The sequence below is a fragment of the Centropristis striata genome, chromosome 7 (assembly GCF_030273125.1).
Source record: "Centropristis striata isolate RG_2023a ecotype Rhode Island chromosome 7, C.striata_1.0, whole genome shotgun sequence".
Taxonomy (NCBI): domain Eukaryota; kingdom Metazoa; phylum Chordata; class Actinopteri; order Perciformes; family Serranidae; genus Centropristis; species Centropristis striata.
Window position 1 is genome coordinate 33,359,925 of NC_081523.1, and position 16,779 is coordinate 33,376,703.

Genomic DNA, 16,779 nt, shown 5'->3' on the forward strand with positions numbered 1-16,779 from the left:
ATCGGTCAACAGACGGTAAACACAGATAATTCATGTAATTGTTAAGTAGCGTAGAGTTATCAGTCAGCTTGTTGTTACAAACATGGACGCTTTACTGAATGGCCCTTCTGGCCCGGGGACCCAAAGTGTCAGGGGCCGCTCTGACCTTCACCTTCAAAATGTCACTCAGTAAAACATGTACCATCAAGAAGGGACTCAGAATGACCACAAAGAAATATAAATCAACTGCAGAGACACGAGACAAAAAAAAAAAAAAACGGCTGCAAAGAGGCACAAAATGACCAGAGAGACACATTAAGTCTACAAAGAGACAAAAATAGCTCTCAAAAAAGACCACAGAGTTACTAAGAACGACTGAGAATAGGGGTAAACAACAACAAAGAGACTAAAACAGCTGCAAAGAGACCCAAAGTGACTACAGAGACACAAAAAGACTACAAAGAGACAAAAAGAGCTTAAAAAAGACCACAAAGATACTCACAACATCTATGAAAAGGGGTAAAACAACAACAAAGAGACTCAAAAAGACTACAAAGAGACTGAAACAGCTGCAAAGAGACACAAACTGACTAGAGAGACACAAAAAGACTGCAAAGAGACAAAAAAAAAGGGGTAAGAGAGACTCAGAGAGACTCAAAAAAATCACAGAGAGACAGAAAAAGTTGGTTAAAAAAAATAAAAAATAAAGCCAAACCAGCTGCAAAGAGACTCAAAGTGACTACAGGGAAACGAAAAACAACTACAAAGTGATTGGAAATAAATGACCAAAAAACAACCAGAGATAAAAAATAATTGCCAAAAGATCAGTTACATATCAACTAACTAGAGACACAAAATGACCTCAAAGAGAGAGACATAACAACCAAAACTGCTCCTGTGTGTGAGAGGTGGTGGTGCCCTTTGTTTGTCTGAGCCCGGGGCCACTTTCACACTCTCATAATCCCACCTTCATTATTTATAGAGAAAAGAAACCAAGATGTAGTTCATCTGCAACTCAACAGCCCAAACATAAAATACATTCAAAACAATACAAAATCACATTTACAATCATATATGACAAAGAAACAGACATTTGAGCAGCTGCAGCAAGAGAATACATGATATTTGTTGTTTTCTGTAACGTTAGCTATTACAACTGATGCCAGCATGCAAATAATATTACTACTACTACTACTACTACTAGTACTACTACTACTACTACTTCTACTACTCCTACTACTACAATTGCAGTTTCTGCAACAAGTTGCTTGCAGTCACAGACTCACTGATAATCTCTGTCCTCATGCTTTGCAGTTCCTCTGTTATACCTTCTTGCGTCTTCCTGCTGGTTCACACACAGTTCTGTCATCACGTTCAGCACTTTCTAACCTACCAAACACCTGTCTGTCTGTCCCACCGTCCTGTCTGTCTGTCTCTCTGTCTGTCTGTCTGTCTCTCTGTCTGTCTGTCTGTCTCTCTGTCTGTCTCACTGTCTGCTGCTCTGAGAGCTTCAGAGGTGAACTGACCCTGCAGCCCGATCCTCTGCTCCCTCACCTCACCTGCCTGTGGGAATGTCTGCTGGGCCTTCTGGTCTCACGTGTCACGGCCAATCAGACAGCAGGGGTGTGTGTGTGTGTGTGTGTGTGTGCTTGTACTTCCTACATAGTGAGGACCGGAACACGTTTTTAATCAACAGAGTGAGGACATTTTTGCAAAGTGAGGACATTTCGGCCGGTCCTCACTTTAAATGCTTTTTTGAGATTTCACACTTTATTTTAGGGTTAAAGGTTACAGTTAGGTTCATGTGAGGGTTAACGTAAGACGGTTGGGAACAAGGTTATTATAGTTAACGAAAAGGAAAAGAAATAACGAAAACTCGATTTGAAAAAACATTCACTTTAACTGAAATAAAAATGAGAGTTTAAAAAATAAGATAACTAACTGAAACTGTATTTTGTGGTTACAAAACTAAAAATTATAGTGAAAATGTCCTTCGTTTTTGTCTTTGTCAACTTTTTTTCATACATAATGAAGATGGATAAGACAAAGGAAATAAAGGCAAAATTTACTGTGACCTCTTTTAATCTCCCACCTAACAAATACCCCATTACAAAAAATTAAAACTAATAAAAACTAAACTAAAACTAGCAAACTCACTCTAAAGACTAATTAAAACTAACAATTTGAAAACAAAAATTCACAACGAAATTAAAACTAAAACTAATGAAAAATGCCCTCACAAAGATAGAAGGACAAGAACGTGTGTGTGTGTGTGTGTGTGTGTGTGTGTGTGTGTGTGTGTGTGTGTGTGTGTGTGGGTGTGTGCGTGTGAGCATTTAAACCTTTGATCAGTGACATTTTACCCAGCTTCGTTGGGAGAGTACGGTTTCATTGCTCTCTTCTACGTTGCTGTAAACTCAAAATGTTGCTGTAATCCTGTAAAACCTTTGCAGACACAACAAGTTGAGATATTTGGTGTCGTGTGAAAAGTTTCCCATGTCTCAGTTTACATAGGAACAAAACTTTCTTCTCTTTTTAAACCTTTCACGGCTGCACAAATGGGATGAAATCTGATCCGGTTCTCTTTGTTGGTATCAACGTTTTATCATCAACTTTATATTTACTTTACAGATAAAAGAAGTATAGAAACGTTGAGGTTGAAAGAAACACCTGTTTCATTAAGACACAAAAAAAGCTACAAAGGAATAAAAAAAAACACACACTTAAAACGACTATAAAAAAGGGCAAAACAACCACAAAAACTAAAAAAAATGGCTAGAAAAAGACACTAAATGACACAAAAGTGAAGATGCATAACAACTACAAACAGACACAGAAAAGCTGCAAAGAAACCACAAAAACTCAAAAGGACTATGACAAGGGAGCAAAACAACCTAAGGCATGATTACTAAGAGACACAGATCAGAAGACATAAATTGACCATAAAAAGACACAAAACAAATGCAAGGAAACACAAAATAACCGCTAAGAGATGCAAAACTGCAAATCAAATTCAACTAAAATACAGAAAAAATATATTTAACTGTGTGAAAATGTTGTATTTTCCATGTAAATTTAGTCTGAATGAAGAAATATGAGCTACCTATTATCGTGTGTGTGTATGTGTGTGTGTGTGTGTGTGTGTGTGATCTGATATCAGCTGAGGGTCACTGGGCCACAATAACGGTCAACAAACATGTTATGAAGTTTCTCTTTCAGCGGTTGTATTTCAGTTCTCGCTGTCCCTTTAAGATTCACAGATAAGTTAACACTTAGAGTATGTTATTTACACACACACACACACACACACTCAGCATGTGCTTACTGTACGCATAGACACACATAAAGAGAATCTAACATAGTTCAGAAAATCAAGTAAAAGTAGTAGAACCACAGTGTAGAAATACTCCGTTAGTCCTGCACTCAAATGTAATATTAGCATCAAAAGTAAAAGTACTCATTATGCAAAATGGCCCTTTTCAGAATAATAACAATAGCTGGGTGAAGATAATTTAATTACTTTATAGCTTGTGATCACCTGTGGATCAATATAGTATATATTTGCGTATAATATAGCCATTATTTTTTTCATTATTATTATTATTAACATTATTATACGTTTGCTTTTTTGTGGATGACATTTAATAATAATGTTAATAATTTCTTAGTAATTACATTTAATAATAATAATAATAATAATAATAATAATAATAATAATAAATATGTTATGACAACAGTAATTATTTATTACTATTCTTATTTTCAATGTACTTTGTGGATTATGTATTAATCATAATGATGATAATAATAATAATAATAATAATGTAATAATTCCCTAATAATAATATTAATAGCAATACACATATTAATAATTTAATAATAATAATAATAATACATGTATTAAAAATTTGCTAATAATAATAATAATAATGTATTCCGTAATTATAAAGGCATATATAATTTAATTTTCTACATTTATAATTATTTTTTCACACATTTGTTATTATTATTTTCATTATTATACTTTTTTTGGATTACATGGCTTTTGTATCTTCATTTTTTAAAATTTGTTGTCAGTATTTCTTATTGAGAATTTTTTTTTTAAGCCTTTAGATTTAGATTTTTTTGTTTTATCTCACCTGCATAATTAGTTTTTCAATAGTCTTAAGTTGAAAAGAAACAAAGGTATTAAATAAATGAATCGTAGTAAAAAGTCCGGTATTTCCCTGTTAGATTCAGTGGAATATACTTGAGGTATAAAAATGCATAAACTGGAAGTATTGGACTGGAGTAAATGTACTTTGTTACTTTCTATCTCTGGCTTTCAAACTATTCGTGTCCCAATTGTGACCTTTACCCCCAACATTCATTCTGCACTTTGAAACACAAACAGTGTCGAGTTGTTTGCCAAATCTATTTTGTCCCCAGCTCTTTTATTTTGTTCCACTTTTAACTTTGCTGATACGACTGTTTTCAGGTGTTCTCATTTTCAGTATTTTAATTATTCATTTATTTTATTATTTCATTATCACTGCCAAAAATAAGGTGAATTACTTTTATTACAAATATTAACCATAAAAGGGAAATTGAAATCTGTAAATTATTATATTGGGACATTATTGATGCTTTTCACAGAATTATTTAATTGCTTAATGATCTTAAATGTTTAAATTACAGTGAATTCTATGTAAAAAATACAAAAAAAATACACACCATATTGCTGAATGTAAAATTAAGACAATTTTCTGTTTTCTTACAGTAAAACTTAATATATATTTATATATATACTGTGTGTGTGTGTATATGTGTATATGTATATATATGGATATATGTGTGTGTGTGTGTGTGTGTGTGTGTGTTTTAAATTAAGATATTTACTGTATATTATCCATACTTTTGAATGAATTATCTTTAAAATAACTTACTGTTGTTCACTGTTATTTGACGGTAAATGCCGCCAAAGTTTTTACCGAATTGTATTTGTTTTACAGTGTAGTTCATTATAATTAGATGAGTATTATACTGATACACAATCATTTTTTCTCATTCTGCATTTATTACTTTCTGTTTTATTTGTCTCTGTTTCCTACTTTGCAGATTATTAATCTGGGCTCCAAATTCTAATGAAATCTGAAAAAATGAATCTCTTGTACTTAATAGCCCTCAGTGCTTTATTGGTGTTTGTATAATTTGTTTGCTTGAAATACAATAAACACAACTGAATGGATAATTAAATTCTAACAGCTCTGGAAATAAAGTTGAGGAAATGTAGGTCACTTAAGTATCTTCGATTGATTCACACACGGTAGAGTGAGACCTTTGAAACACAAACAAACTGAATGAACTGCAGCTCAGGATCTGCTGCCAACACATGATCATATTTGTCTGCTGAATCCTTTTCAACCATTTTTGAAAATTTCAAATCTGCCCCTCAAGCTGTTAATGGAAATGCAATATTAAACCCCTGGAGCACCCCTTTTATTTCCAGACAATATTGGAAGATGTTTTCATGTGCAGAAGGTGAGAGGCTCTACTGAATTTATTTATTTTTTCAAACCAGGTTGAACCATCCAATTTGATCATTATCACACTATTGAATGGGTGTTTATCAGCAGTTATCACCCCATAAGTCCGGGCAAGTGGGGGTCTACTCCACCTTCTAGTAGGTCCAGCAGGTTGTTATCAGCTCATTCAATGGGCTTCTATATTAATGTGCATTGTTTGACGCCCTCTAGCGGCTGTGGTGATTATGAACAGCACCAAGGCATAAGTGACGGTGATGGTGGAAGTGAGGGAATATAGTATACAGCACTTAAAATGGCTCCTCAATCAAAGGAGGAGACTGGTGTTCGTCTCCTGTGTGAAACCAAACGTTAAAGATGTCATATGTAATAATGTCACCTAGGGCTGGGTGGTATATCGGTATTACGAGTTCTACAGATATATTTTAGAAAGAGATATGTAGTTGAGACAATAGCATACATATCAATAAATAATATATTTGGAAGTTTTGACCACTATTTGTTTGCTCTTCTCTGCACACTAGCAAGAGCTAGTTCCTAAGGAGAAAAAAACAATGGTTCTGTAATTTGGAGGTATTTCAGATTGCAGATGAAGAGCATCTAAATCTGATGAAATTGCTTCAAACGATGGAAGGTTTTGAATTTGATAAAGTGTTTAAATAAAACAGGTTGATGATGGTTTCTTGTGGCGTTGAGTTAAAACTTTGCACGTTTTGTTTTAAATACCAATATACATCGTATATCGCTATTCGGCCTAAAAATGTCGGGATATGAGTTTTGCTCCATATTGCCCAGCCCTAATGTCACCTCTCCGGTATAAACGTCTTCGTCGAAACAACTTCACTTTTGGCATTTCCACAAATTAGTTTTATTTTTTAAGCTATCTTTTATAAAGCCTAACCAGGAACTTTTTTAGCTGTAAGACTTACTAGCGAGAAATGACGGCATCTGCAACACATAAAAAAACAAAACAAAACAAAGGGATACCATGTGCATCTAGATCATACGCCAAGGCCAAGGCAAAGCTTCAGTATCTGATGAGTTTGGATGAGAATGTGCTGGAAGTAAGTCCGTGTATGAAAGAAGTGGTTTTGTTGCCGGAACCGAACAAAACTGTGGCCCTTTTCAGTGCCTAAACAGAATAAAAACTAAAAGTGAAATGTAATGAAACGGTGACCGGCCATTGAATGGGCTGATAACAACCTACTGGACCTACTAGAAGGCAGAGTTGGCCCCTAACTGCCCAGACTTATGAGATGATAACCGATCATATTGTGATAACCCCCACCGATTGGGTGGTTGAACTGGGCCACTTTTAAAGGCTGACTAACCCCAGAAGATCCATTTGCTAGCCTCACTGTATTAAAGGGAAACTCCACTGATTTTTCTCATCAGTTTGTTTCCAAGTATTGGGAGTACCAGCCCTGTCTCACTCCCAACTAGTCATAGACCCTTTCTCACAGCCCTCAATATGGGATTTTGGTACTAAGTGGTGAATAAGGTACCATTTAATTTGTATAAAGGCATGAAAATGATATAAACCCATCTGTGGAAATGCTAGACACTTGATGTTATAGTGATGTCGTGATGTTATATAAATGGCACAAACGTGGGCAGTAGTGGAGGTGGATGGGTCAAACCAACCCGGCCTTGGACCCAGGAGGCTGGTGTCTGTGTCCCAAGAGTAAGTGTTGTTATTTGGAGTCATAACTGCGTCCAGTAGTTAAAAGTTTAAGTCCATAGCTATTCTTTTACACCAAACTTAGTCAAAAGACTAGATTGATAAATAATACTACAGGGAAGAGGGAAGATATTTAGATTTTGAGTTGAACTGCAGAAACAGACTGCTGTTGGAAATACATGAGACCAATTTCAATTTTTCAAAGGCAATTTGCAGAAAAAACAAACAAAGACTTGTTTTAAGTTAACAGAAGAAGAACAAGAACAAGAAGGCATTTAATGTTGAGAGGAGAATTCTGCAAACTGTTGTGCAGAACACTTTTAGAGTTTTTTTAAGGGGAGCCTACAAATTACTATTTTACATAAAAAAAGAGCATATTGTCTTACCGGTGATATGCGGTTGTGTTGGACGGAGCATGGGACAGTTTGGACATCGTGTTCTTCCTTTTGAATGGAAACGACTCATCTACGCAGTAGTTCTCCATCACAGAATAACTTTAAAACAACTTTTCTGAGTGCTCAGCAGTCCATGTTAGTTTGTTTTTGATAATTTTGTGTGCTACACTTTTTTCCTCAGATATATACAGCAGGACCCATTGAGGTCACCAATGACCCGCCTCCCTGACCCCCGCAGAATAAACATGACCTTATTGTCTGTGACTGGATGTACGTTGGCTCTGTTTGCTCGGTTTGGCAGCAGTCACATACTGTAGACTTTTCACTGAACCCTCTTCCTCCTCTTCCTCCTCATACTGCTCTAAATCTCTTATCAGTGACTCTGGTCAATGACAGACAAGCTGGATGTGGGTTCTGCTTTCACTGCAAAATAAACATTATAAAGGAGTCCTGCAAAGTTGTTGGGATGGATGCTTTCATTTTGTGTATCTAATACCAGTGGTTAAAGGTACCAAGTACAATTACTCAGTGGCTGTCATGTCACATTTTCTTAATTTAAGGCCACCCTAGAGGCTGATTCATTGGGTTTTCGCCATTTAAGGCCACCCTAGAGGCTGATTTATTATGCTTTCTCCATTTAAGGCTACCCCATAGGCTGATTTATTAGGTTTCTCCATTTAAGGCCACCCTGGAGGCTACTTAATTATGTTTTCTCCATTTAAGGCCACGTAGAGGCTGATTTATTATGTTTTCTCCATTTAAGGCCACCCTAGAGACTGATTTATTAAGTTTTCTTTATTTACGGCTGCCCTAGAGGCTGGTTTATTATGTTTTGTCCATTTAAGGCCACCCTAGAGGCTGATCCATTATGTCTTCTCCATTTAAAGCCACCCTAGAGGCTGATTTATTTGGTTTTCTCCAATTTAGGCCACCATATTTGGTGATTTATTGGGTTTTCTCCACTTAAGGCCACCGTAGAGGCTGATTTATTGGGTTTTCTCCATCTAAAGCCAGCCTAGTGGCTTATTTATTATGTTTTCTCCATTTACGGCCACCCTAGAGGCTGATTTATTATGTTTTATTAATTTAAGGCCACCCTAGAGGCTGATTTATTATGTTTTATTCATTTAAGGCCACCCTAGAGGCTGATTTATTATGTTTTCTCCATTTAAGGGTGCCCTAGCAGCTGAATTATTATACTGTCTCCACTTACGGGCACCCTAGAGGGCATGTCCAACCTGGAGGATACTCTATCATGTTTTATCTACTACGAAGGCCTCAAAGAGGGTACTGTCCTAGTGGAAAGCGCATTACTATTCTTTGATGTATTGTCGCCTAGTTGCTGACAACTGGTACATAATGCTGCAGCCAAACTTGCAAACGTAAAAAAAAAAGTAACATATTAAACCTGTACTGGCATCTTTGCATTGGGTATCAAATCCCGTCTATGTTTAAAGCCCTGCACAGTCTCACCCCGAGCTATTGCTTTCCTTTAAATAGAACTTGTAAACTCTTAAATATGACATGGGAATTTGTGTGCACAAGATTCACATATTAAGTTGGCTGGAATCACATCTGCAGATGGTATGAAGTCTATTTTTTTCAAATGACGCACACCTAAGTCTGTTTGATCCCTCAGTCTCTGACGGAAAAAAACAATCTGAGCTCAACTTACCTTTCTAAGCATAATACAGAATAAAGTCTAATGAGAGCAGATGGCACGTGTCCTCTGGGAGACAGAATAAATTATTTCCAAGCCAAAGCACTTTATGAATGGTGCTGGCACAAAATACTGGCTCCCAAACTAAAAATATTGATATATCAGTCTCTGCTTTAAAAAAGCCATATTGGACATTTCCACCTCAGAGATGAACTGTCAAGAGCTTCTCCAAAACCAATAACTTCCAATAAATTCCTGCATCTAATTCTTTCACAACAAATGTCTGCCCACCTAAAGCTTCAACAACACTGCTCACATTCACCCAGAGCAATTCTGTATGTGTAGTGTAACTTACTGCCTGTTTAGTGTCATTGTGTTACTATAAATGGTAATTTATCTATATTTATTCCACGTGTCCCTTTGAGTGACTCTGATAATGTAACTGTATTTAAACTGTTACCTGAAATGGTTTGACGTGGTATTTATTTTGGATTTTCACCTTGCTGTTACTTTATATTTGCACACTATATATTTGCACTCTTTCCTACTTTGTTCTGCAGCTGCTGCACAGCTATTTAACACCTTTTAACACCAACCTAAGTGCTGATTTATTACGTTTTCTCCATTTCAGGCCATTCTTGTTTTGTCTTTTTATGTCATTTGTAATATTTCTATCCCACTTTTTTTACTTTAATAACTCTTCTTCTTTGTCTTAAGTGTTTATTTTAGTTATCATTACTATTATTACATTTTTATCAGTTGTATTGATTTATTTTTAATTTGTCTTTAGTTTTCAAACTGATTTTCTTTACTTGTTCTGTCTTTCTTTCTTTACTGATTGTCTTTTTATTGGCTTGTAAATCATCTGTATATCATATCATATATATATATATATATATATATATATATATATATATGATATGACATATATATATGTGTGTGTGTGTGTGTGTGTGTGTGTATACACATATTATATATATATATATATATATAATATGTGTATATACACACACACACACACACATATAAATATGTATATACATATATATGTGTAAATATATTCTGGAAGAATAAAAAATAAATACAAAAATAATAATAGTAAAATATATTTTAAAACAACAACTAATAAAATAACTAATAAAAATTGAATTTAATTATAAATAAATTGAAATCCAAAATATTAAAAATAGTAGTAAAATTGTAAAGCCTGATAACATGGTAATTATATTGTCTAGTAAAAATGTAAAATCCAGAAAGGCCCATCTGATTGTGGACATCCCATCAGTTACACCTGAGCTGACGTTTAAATACTGCAGCGCCCCCCTGTGGCCAACCCTTATCAATCTCTGATGGGATCTGATTTATTTATTTATTTTCTAAAAATCAAAGCACAATCACAGCTTATGATAGATATGTCTTCACGGTGGGAGGGAACAAAATAAAATACCCGCTCTCTAGAAAAATATTATTATAGAAATCAACTAGAATAGAATACTTATTTTATTATTTGAAAACAGAATGTGTACATTGTGCAGGGTTTCTGGGATGTCTCCTTGTGTTTTCTGATGATATTTTAATAAAGATATGTTTATTTGTATTTGAGATGGGGGCTCTCTGTCAGCTTTCATTCAGCCTGTGTTGTAGTTTGTGATGGAGCAGGCCTGCTCCAGCAGCCTATAACAGACCTGCATGTGTCCACCTACAGCTCGGTGCTCGGTGCCACACTGCGGCGGGCTGACAATGACTTGAATGCTGATTATTGTGAAGATCGACAAAGGACACGAGGAAAGGAGGAGATGAACCGTTTCCTGAGAGCTGGGGAGAATGGAGGGCTGCTGACGGACTGCAGGGAGCTGTCACCCAACCACACCGCCTCCACCTCTTCCTCCTCCTCCTCCACCGCCTCCTCCATCTCCATCACCTCCTCCTCCTCCTCCAGCGCCGCTGGCTCAGCCGACAGACACGCGGCCCTGCCCTCGCTCCAGACCCGGGGACCTGTCGGCGGCGGCGGCGGCAGCGGCGGGTCGGAGCCGAGGAGATCCGCGCTTAAACGGAGCCGAGCCGTCCGGGAGGAACGCGAGGTACCGGAGGCGGCGGATCACTCAGCGGCTGCCGTCGCGGTGCGCGGCGGCGGCGAGGTGTGCGTCGGGCTCGGTAAGCAGCAGCAGCAGCAGCAGCAGCAGCGTCGGGAGGCTCAAGGACGCAGCGTCGGTGGAGAAGGTGTGGAGATGATTTCAGCGGTCAGCAGGGACGCGGACGGCGGCGGGAGCGGCAACAGCAACAACAACAACAACGGCGTCTCCGAAGTGACCACGGCCTCTCCTGCGACATGCGCCAAAGGCAAGGAGGAGAGGAAGGGGAAGAACGTGATCCGGGGCTGGAAGAGGGACAGAGACAGGGACAGGGACAGAGACAGGGACGCTCCTCCTGCCCGGACGAGGAAGGAGAAGCCCGGCGATGGCTCGTCTCCTCCTCCCTCCGTCTTCCTCCCGTCGTCCGCCCTGCCCGAGCATCATCTGTGCCGCGACGGCCCCGGACACTGCCACTGCGCCGCGCCGGACTCCAGGATCATGGGAGATAATGGCAACATTAACAACGTAAACAATAACAGTAATAGCGGCGGCGGCGCTGCCGGTAAAACGGCGCTGGATTGTGGAGTTAAAAGCGGCGGCGGCGGCGCTATTGTTGTCAGGCGGCAGCATGACGACACGCCGGCGGCCAAGAAACACAGAGGAGCCGAGAAGGTAAGCAGCTTTTATTGTCTGGAGGCCAATCTTAAAGGCAACAACAATAAACAAACAGCAGGCATCACCACACACCTGCAGCTCCTTCATCTTTACACTAAATATATCCAGGTGCACCTTTAAAGGTGGGGAAAAATTAGAATAAAAGCAGAGGAATTAAATATTTTTTGATATTCAGAGCACACACAGTCAGTCAGATGCAGGTGTGAAGGCCACAAAGACGCCTGTACAGCAGCAGACACACAGCAGGAATGTTTAAATGGATGGAGATGGAGATGGAGGTGGAGATGGAGGTGGAGATGGAGGGATGACCGCCTGCCTGCCACATGATATTTATTTCCTATTGTTGTTGCCCAGCTGGAGTCATTGTTCCCTGTCTGCCTGTCTGTCTGCTGATATTTACCATGCTGATGTACAAAGATGACATTTTTTTGTCTTTTTTTTTCTTTTGGAGGGGAGATGAAGAGAGGAGGAGGAGGAGGAGGAGGGAGGCAGCAGCAGCAGCAGTGTGTCCTCCATCTCCATCCTCCTCCTCCTCCTCCTTTCAGTACCATTTAATCCAGTCCTCCTTGTTTTTGCTGGAGATTAAAGGAGAGAGCAACTATTTACATGTGCAGCAGCAACTCAGCAAAGGCGTGAGGCAGTGAGAAAGATCTCTCTCCTGTGAATCTGCACAGGCTTTGTTTGCTCGTTTATTTTGGTAAAAAAAATAAATAACCAGAAATGGTGTTAGAGCGCGGGTCAGAAAGCTTTTAAATAAGACGTGAATGCTGCAGGTTGACAGGTCGGGCTGCTGAGGGTTTAACGAGCCACTCTGAGCTCCATTTTCCAGTCGTTTAAGAATCTAACGGGGATGTTGCCACTTGTGAAATCATTTTTTGGGGGGTTTAAATAAGTCATCCGCAGGAGAGACAAAGATGGAGGAAGATGGGTGGAGAGGTGAAGTGGGGGAAAGAGATGTTTGATAGAGAGGGAGGAATTGGTCGTGACAGCAGAGGACACAGGCTGAAAGAGTCTGAAAGAGACAGGGAGAAAAAAAGAAACAGATGGAGGATATCCAGGAGGAGTTTTTTTTTATTTTTTTATGTGGATGCAGGATTAGACGAGGCAGGAAAAACCGAAGCATCCTCCCTGCTGCTGGCAGATGCTGCTGACAGGAGGAACGCTGGCCTGCCCCGGCTGCTTTGTTTATTTGTTGATCTGAAGGATTCCCATTCGGCTGTGAAACACACACACACACACACACACACACACACTCACTCACCCAGAGCTCTGTAGTGACTGTAATTCATTCCCTGTCAGCAGCAGTCTGGGCTGCACCGAGGAGTTTTACCGTCCTGTGATGGTTGTAGAGGAGCACCTTAAAACATTCAATATTTTCATACATTTAGGTATTTTGAACATAATAATTTAAAGACTGAATATAAGCAGAAACAAAGGTAACTTTTGTGTTGTTTTAGGGGTAAAAGCAGCAGAGGAAATCCACTTAATGATCTTTTTTTAAATTGAAATTCAATGACTTTTCCTAGAATGTCTTGTCTTTGTTCACATTTTCATGGAAGCTGTACACCATCAGGGGACAAATCTATAAAAAAAGCCCACAACAAACATAAAAACCATGCATGCATGAGTGCCAGTACGCATGCACACTTGCACATATGCAGTACCTTTAGCAGTGTTGTAGTACTTGAGACCGGTCTTGAGACCACTTTTTGAAGGTCTTGGTCTTGTCTCGGAATCGAAAAAATTGCGTTTTTACTCGGTCTTGTCTCGGTCTCGGACAAAGCGGACTAAGGATTTTATTTCAAGACCGGTCAAGACTACAACTGTGCATTTTTGGATTTACTTGTTAATATCATTACTGTGATTTTGCGTACATTTTGTTGCTTTGAGTACAACCAATAACATGACTCATATGGTTGTCACGGTTAACGGCTGTCACCCCTCCTGCCTCCTTTCACACGCACCCCACAAAAGTGCATGTGAGTGACATGAGAAGCATTTGGTTACCTGACCCACAAAGATATTTTGTGCACAACTACAAAAAAAAATGAAAAAACACAGCAACTTGTAAATTCTGCAAAACAACACTAACGGAGATGGCTGGGACTGGTCTTGGTCTTGACTCGGTCTCTACCACTCAAAGACTTGTTCCTGTCTTGGTTTCGGTACACTGTGGTCTTGGTATTGGCTTGGTCTTGGTTTAGGTGCTCTCGACTACAACACTGACCTTTAGCAATAAAAATAAACCCCTATTTTAGTAAATCAGTAAATATTAAACACAGTTTTCTGCTCTGTAAGAGGGAAACCTCGATATTCACAAAGTTTGTGATGAATGACAAGTTGCTTCTTAATGCAAAATAGATTTGGGTTTTAAAATTCAATCCGGCTGCTTTATTTAAGGGGTTTGGGGAAGGTGGGTCGATTTTGACCCCAAGGACAAGTGGTACAGAAAGTTAAATACAACACAAGGGTTAAGGCGCTTACTTGTATCAATATAAATGGTTTTGAATTTTTTACACTTTTCGTATGTTGATTTTTTTCCACAGAGGAGCAAAAAACATCAAGATGCGAAGCTTGGAAATTGGATCTGGTCTGACCCTGTGTTTCCCTGAGGTCAGGGGTTTTAGAGTCTGAGATCGGGGTGGGCGATATGGCCCTAAAAGATTATCACAAGTATTTTTTGCAATAACGATATGACGATATTAAAAAATACTGCAAAATATATAAAAAATATGATTTTATAGTCTGTATAAACAAAAAACAAACGTACAAAAAAAAAAAAAATCAATCATAAATCTAAATGTAGTGTAAGTTGCAAATCTCAGCAGTTGCAAAATACAAAAAAAATACTCTTGACTCTTTAGTATAAGCAAATTATAAAACAAACACCTAGAGGGTCTGGGGGTTTTGGACATATTGTAGTTTTTGAAGGTTGGTGGAGGGGAGGCTGTGGAGAATGCTGTTGCAATAATCCAGTCTGGAGGTTATGAAAGCATGAATTACTGTTTTGGCAGCGGAGGAGGAGGAGGAGGAGGAGGAGGAGGAGAAGAGGGTAGATGAAGGCGTGTAATGTTGAAGGATGTTTTGGTGATGTTCCACATCAGCTGCAGTGAGGCATAATTACTGTATCGACTTATTGTTCGATATATAAAAATGAACACGATAGTTTTTTTTCTGGACTCAATATATTGACTTTTTATGCTTTTTTGTGTTTTTTTTGTTTAAAGTAATGCTATAAATGTTTGACAGGCAGTACCAATTGCCAAAAAAACACTATATTTCCCAAGCAGCCATTCCAGCGTTTTATAAATGTTATTTTGATAATAAAATAATGTAAAACATAATGATTATCTCATTGCAATGTTTTGTTAACAGAGCCTGAAAGTCTATTTTATTTGTTTTGGTTGTAGTTTATTTATTTAAGTTTTATGTATCTAGGCTATTTTAATATTTCTTTTCCACATTTCAATTCCAATGTTTAATATTGTTTAGATTAAAAAATGCATTGCTGTGGAAAAGGATGTTGTTATTATGCTCCAATATCGTTATAAAACTAAAACGACATTGATGACGATTCTGGGTCAATAACGTGATCTAACCCAGTGTCAGTTGGTGTAACCAGGTACGATTTTCCCATAAAAATCTGATAATCATGTTTACATTGCAACACTAGGGTATATAACAAATTTTACATAATTTGTCAAAACTTAAGAAAAATATGTTTGTTTGAGAATATGTTCTGCTCAATATTGACGAAATGTGTAAATGTAGAAATACTAAAAAAAAAAATGCCATTTGATCTCATATTATGATGATTATTACATGTATAAGTCCACTTAAATACACTGTAGGTGGATGAAGTATTTAATATTTATCATTATTTTGTGGTTACACCATTTGACAACTTGCCAACCCTTATTTGTCACTGACCCTTCTATCGTTTATCGTGATAGTTTCTGGAAAAATATATCGTCCTAAAAAATGTGTTATCGTGACAGGCCTTGCTGCAGCCATCTTGGTTGTTTCCAAACATGCATTCACTGCGATTGGCCCAACATGTCTCAGGCCAGTGTGGACACACCTTTGGAGTGTCTGCTTCAAGCAATAAACATAATTTGTGTATAGATTCATTAGTAAACGTGATGTGAGCGATTGCGTTTTCTGCAGACTACACATAACATCCCATCAGACGTGAGCCAGCTTTGGCTTTTAGGCCATGTGAGGTCAGAGCTGCTGGCTCTGCTCTGTGCTGACTGTTAAATATGAAAAAGAACAAAAACAGAATTAATTGCTCAGCCTTGGCTGGGTTGAGTCTCAGACTGAGCCTCACTTTGCTCCTGAACTCTCTCATCCGTCTGGCTGCTTTATTAAGACTGTCGGAGACGTTCACATAACCCAGTTACTGTCTCCTCCTCTTTCATTTTATCAGGATAACCTCAGCTCCATTACGGTCTTCAGCAGCCTTTCTTTTGCCTGCCAAAGTCATCTGAATATATAATATATATGCTTTGACTAACAAGCTAAGTGTAAAGGGATATGCAGTGATCACATTTTGAAAAAATATGCCCCGGATCACACCAAAAATAAGATAAGATAGAACTTTATTTATCCTGAAGGAAATTCTGGTTCTAGATTGCTCCAAAGTTACAAAAAACAATCACAATATAGGATAATATAAGAAAACAATGAACCAAACATCTAACATAATATCTAACAATAACAATATGTAATATAGATATAAATATAACAATATAAAATAGAATAAAAAATAAAGAATAGTTTCAAGGAGTAAAGT

At 38.0% G+C, this 16,779-nt stretch overlaps 2 protein-coding genes across 4 annotated transcripts in view; one reads left to right on the forward strand and one right to left on the reverse strand.

Annotated features, from left to right (window-relative positions):
• The window catches only part of LOC131974151 (GRAM domain-containing protein 2B), a 30,559-nt gene extending 22,825 nt beyond the window's left edge, over positions 1 to 7,734 (reverse strand). The window contains exon 1 of one of the 3 annotated variants that reach the window (XM_059336334.1): positions 7,569 to 7,734. In XM_059336334.1, coding sequence (XP_059192317.1) covers positions 7,569 to 7,666 — 98 coding nt within the window. In that variant the 5' untranslated portion in view covers positions 7,667 to 7,734. Of the gene's footprint in view, positions 1 to 1,265; positions 1,465 to 7,568 lie in introns of those variants that run through there. The other 2 variants (XM_059336335.1, XM_059336336.1) reach the window with 2 other exon arrangements.
• znf608 (zinc finger protein 608) overlaps positions 1 to 16,779 on the forward strand; it is an 88,894-nt gene that overhangs the window by 7,167 nt on the left and 64,948 nt on the right. Inside the window, exon 2 of the mRNA XM_059336332.1 lies at positions 10,943 to 11,981. Coding sequence (XP_059192315.1) covers positions 11,034 to 11,981 — 948 coding nt within the window. The 5' untranslated portion in view covers positions 10,943 to 11,033. The remainder of the gene's footprint in view (positions 1 to 10,942; positions 11,982 to 16,779) is intronic.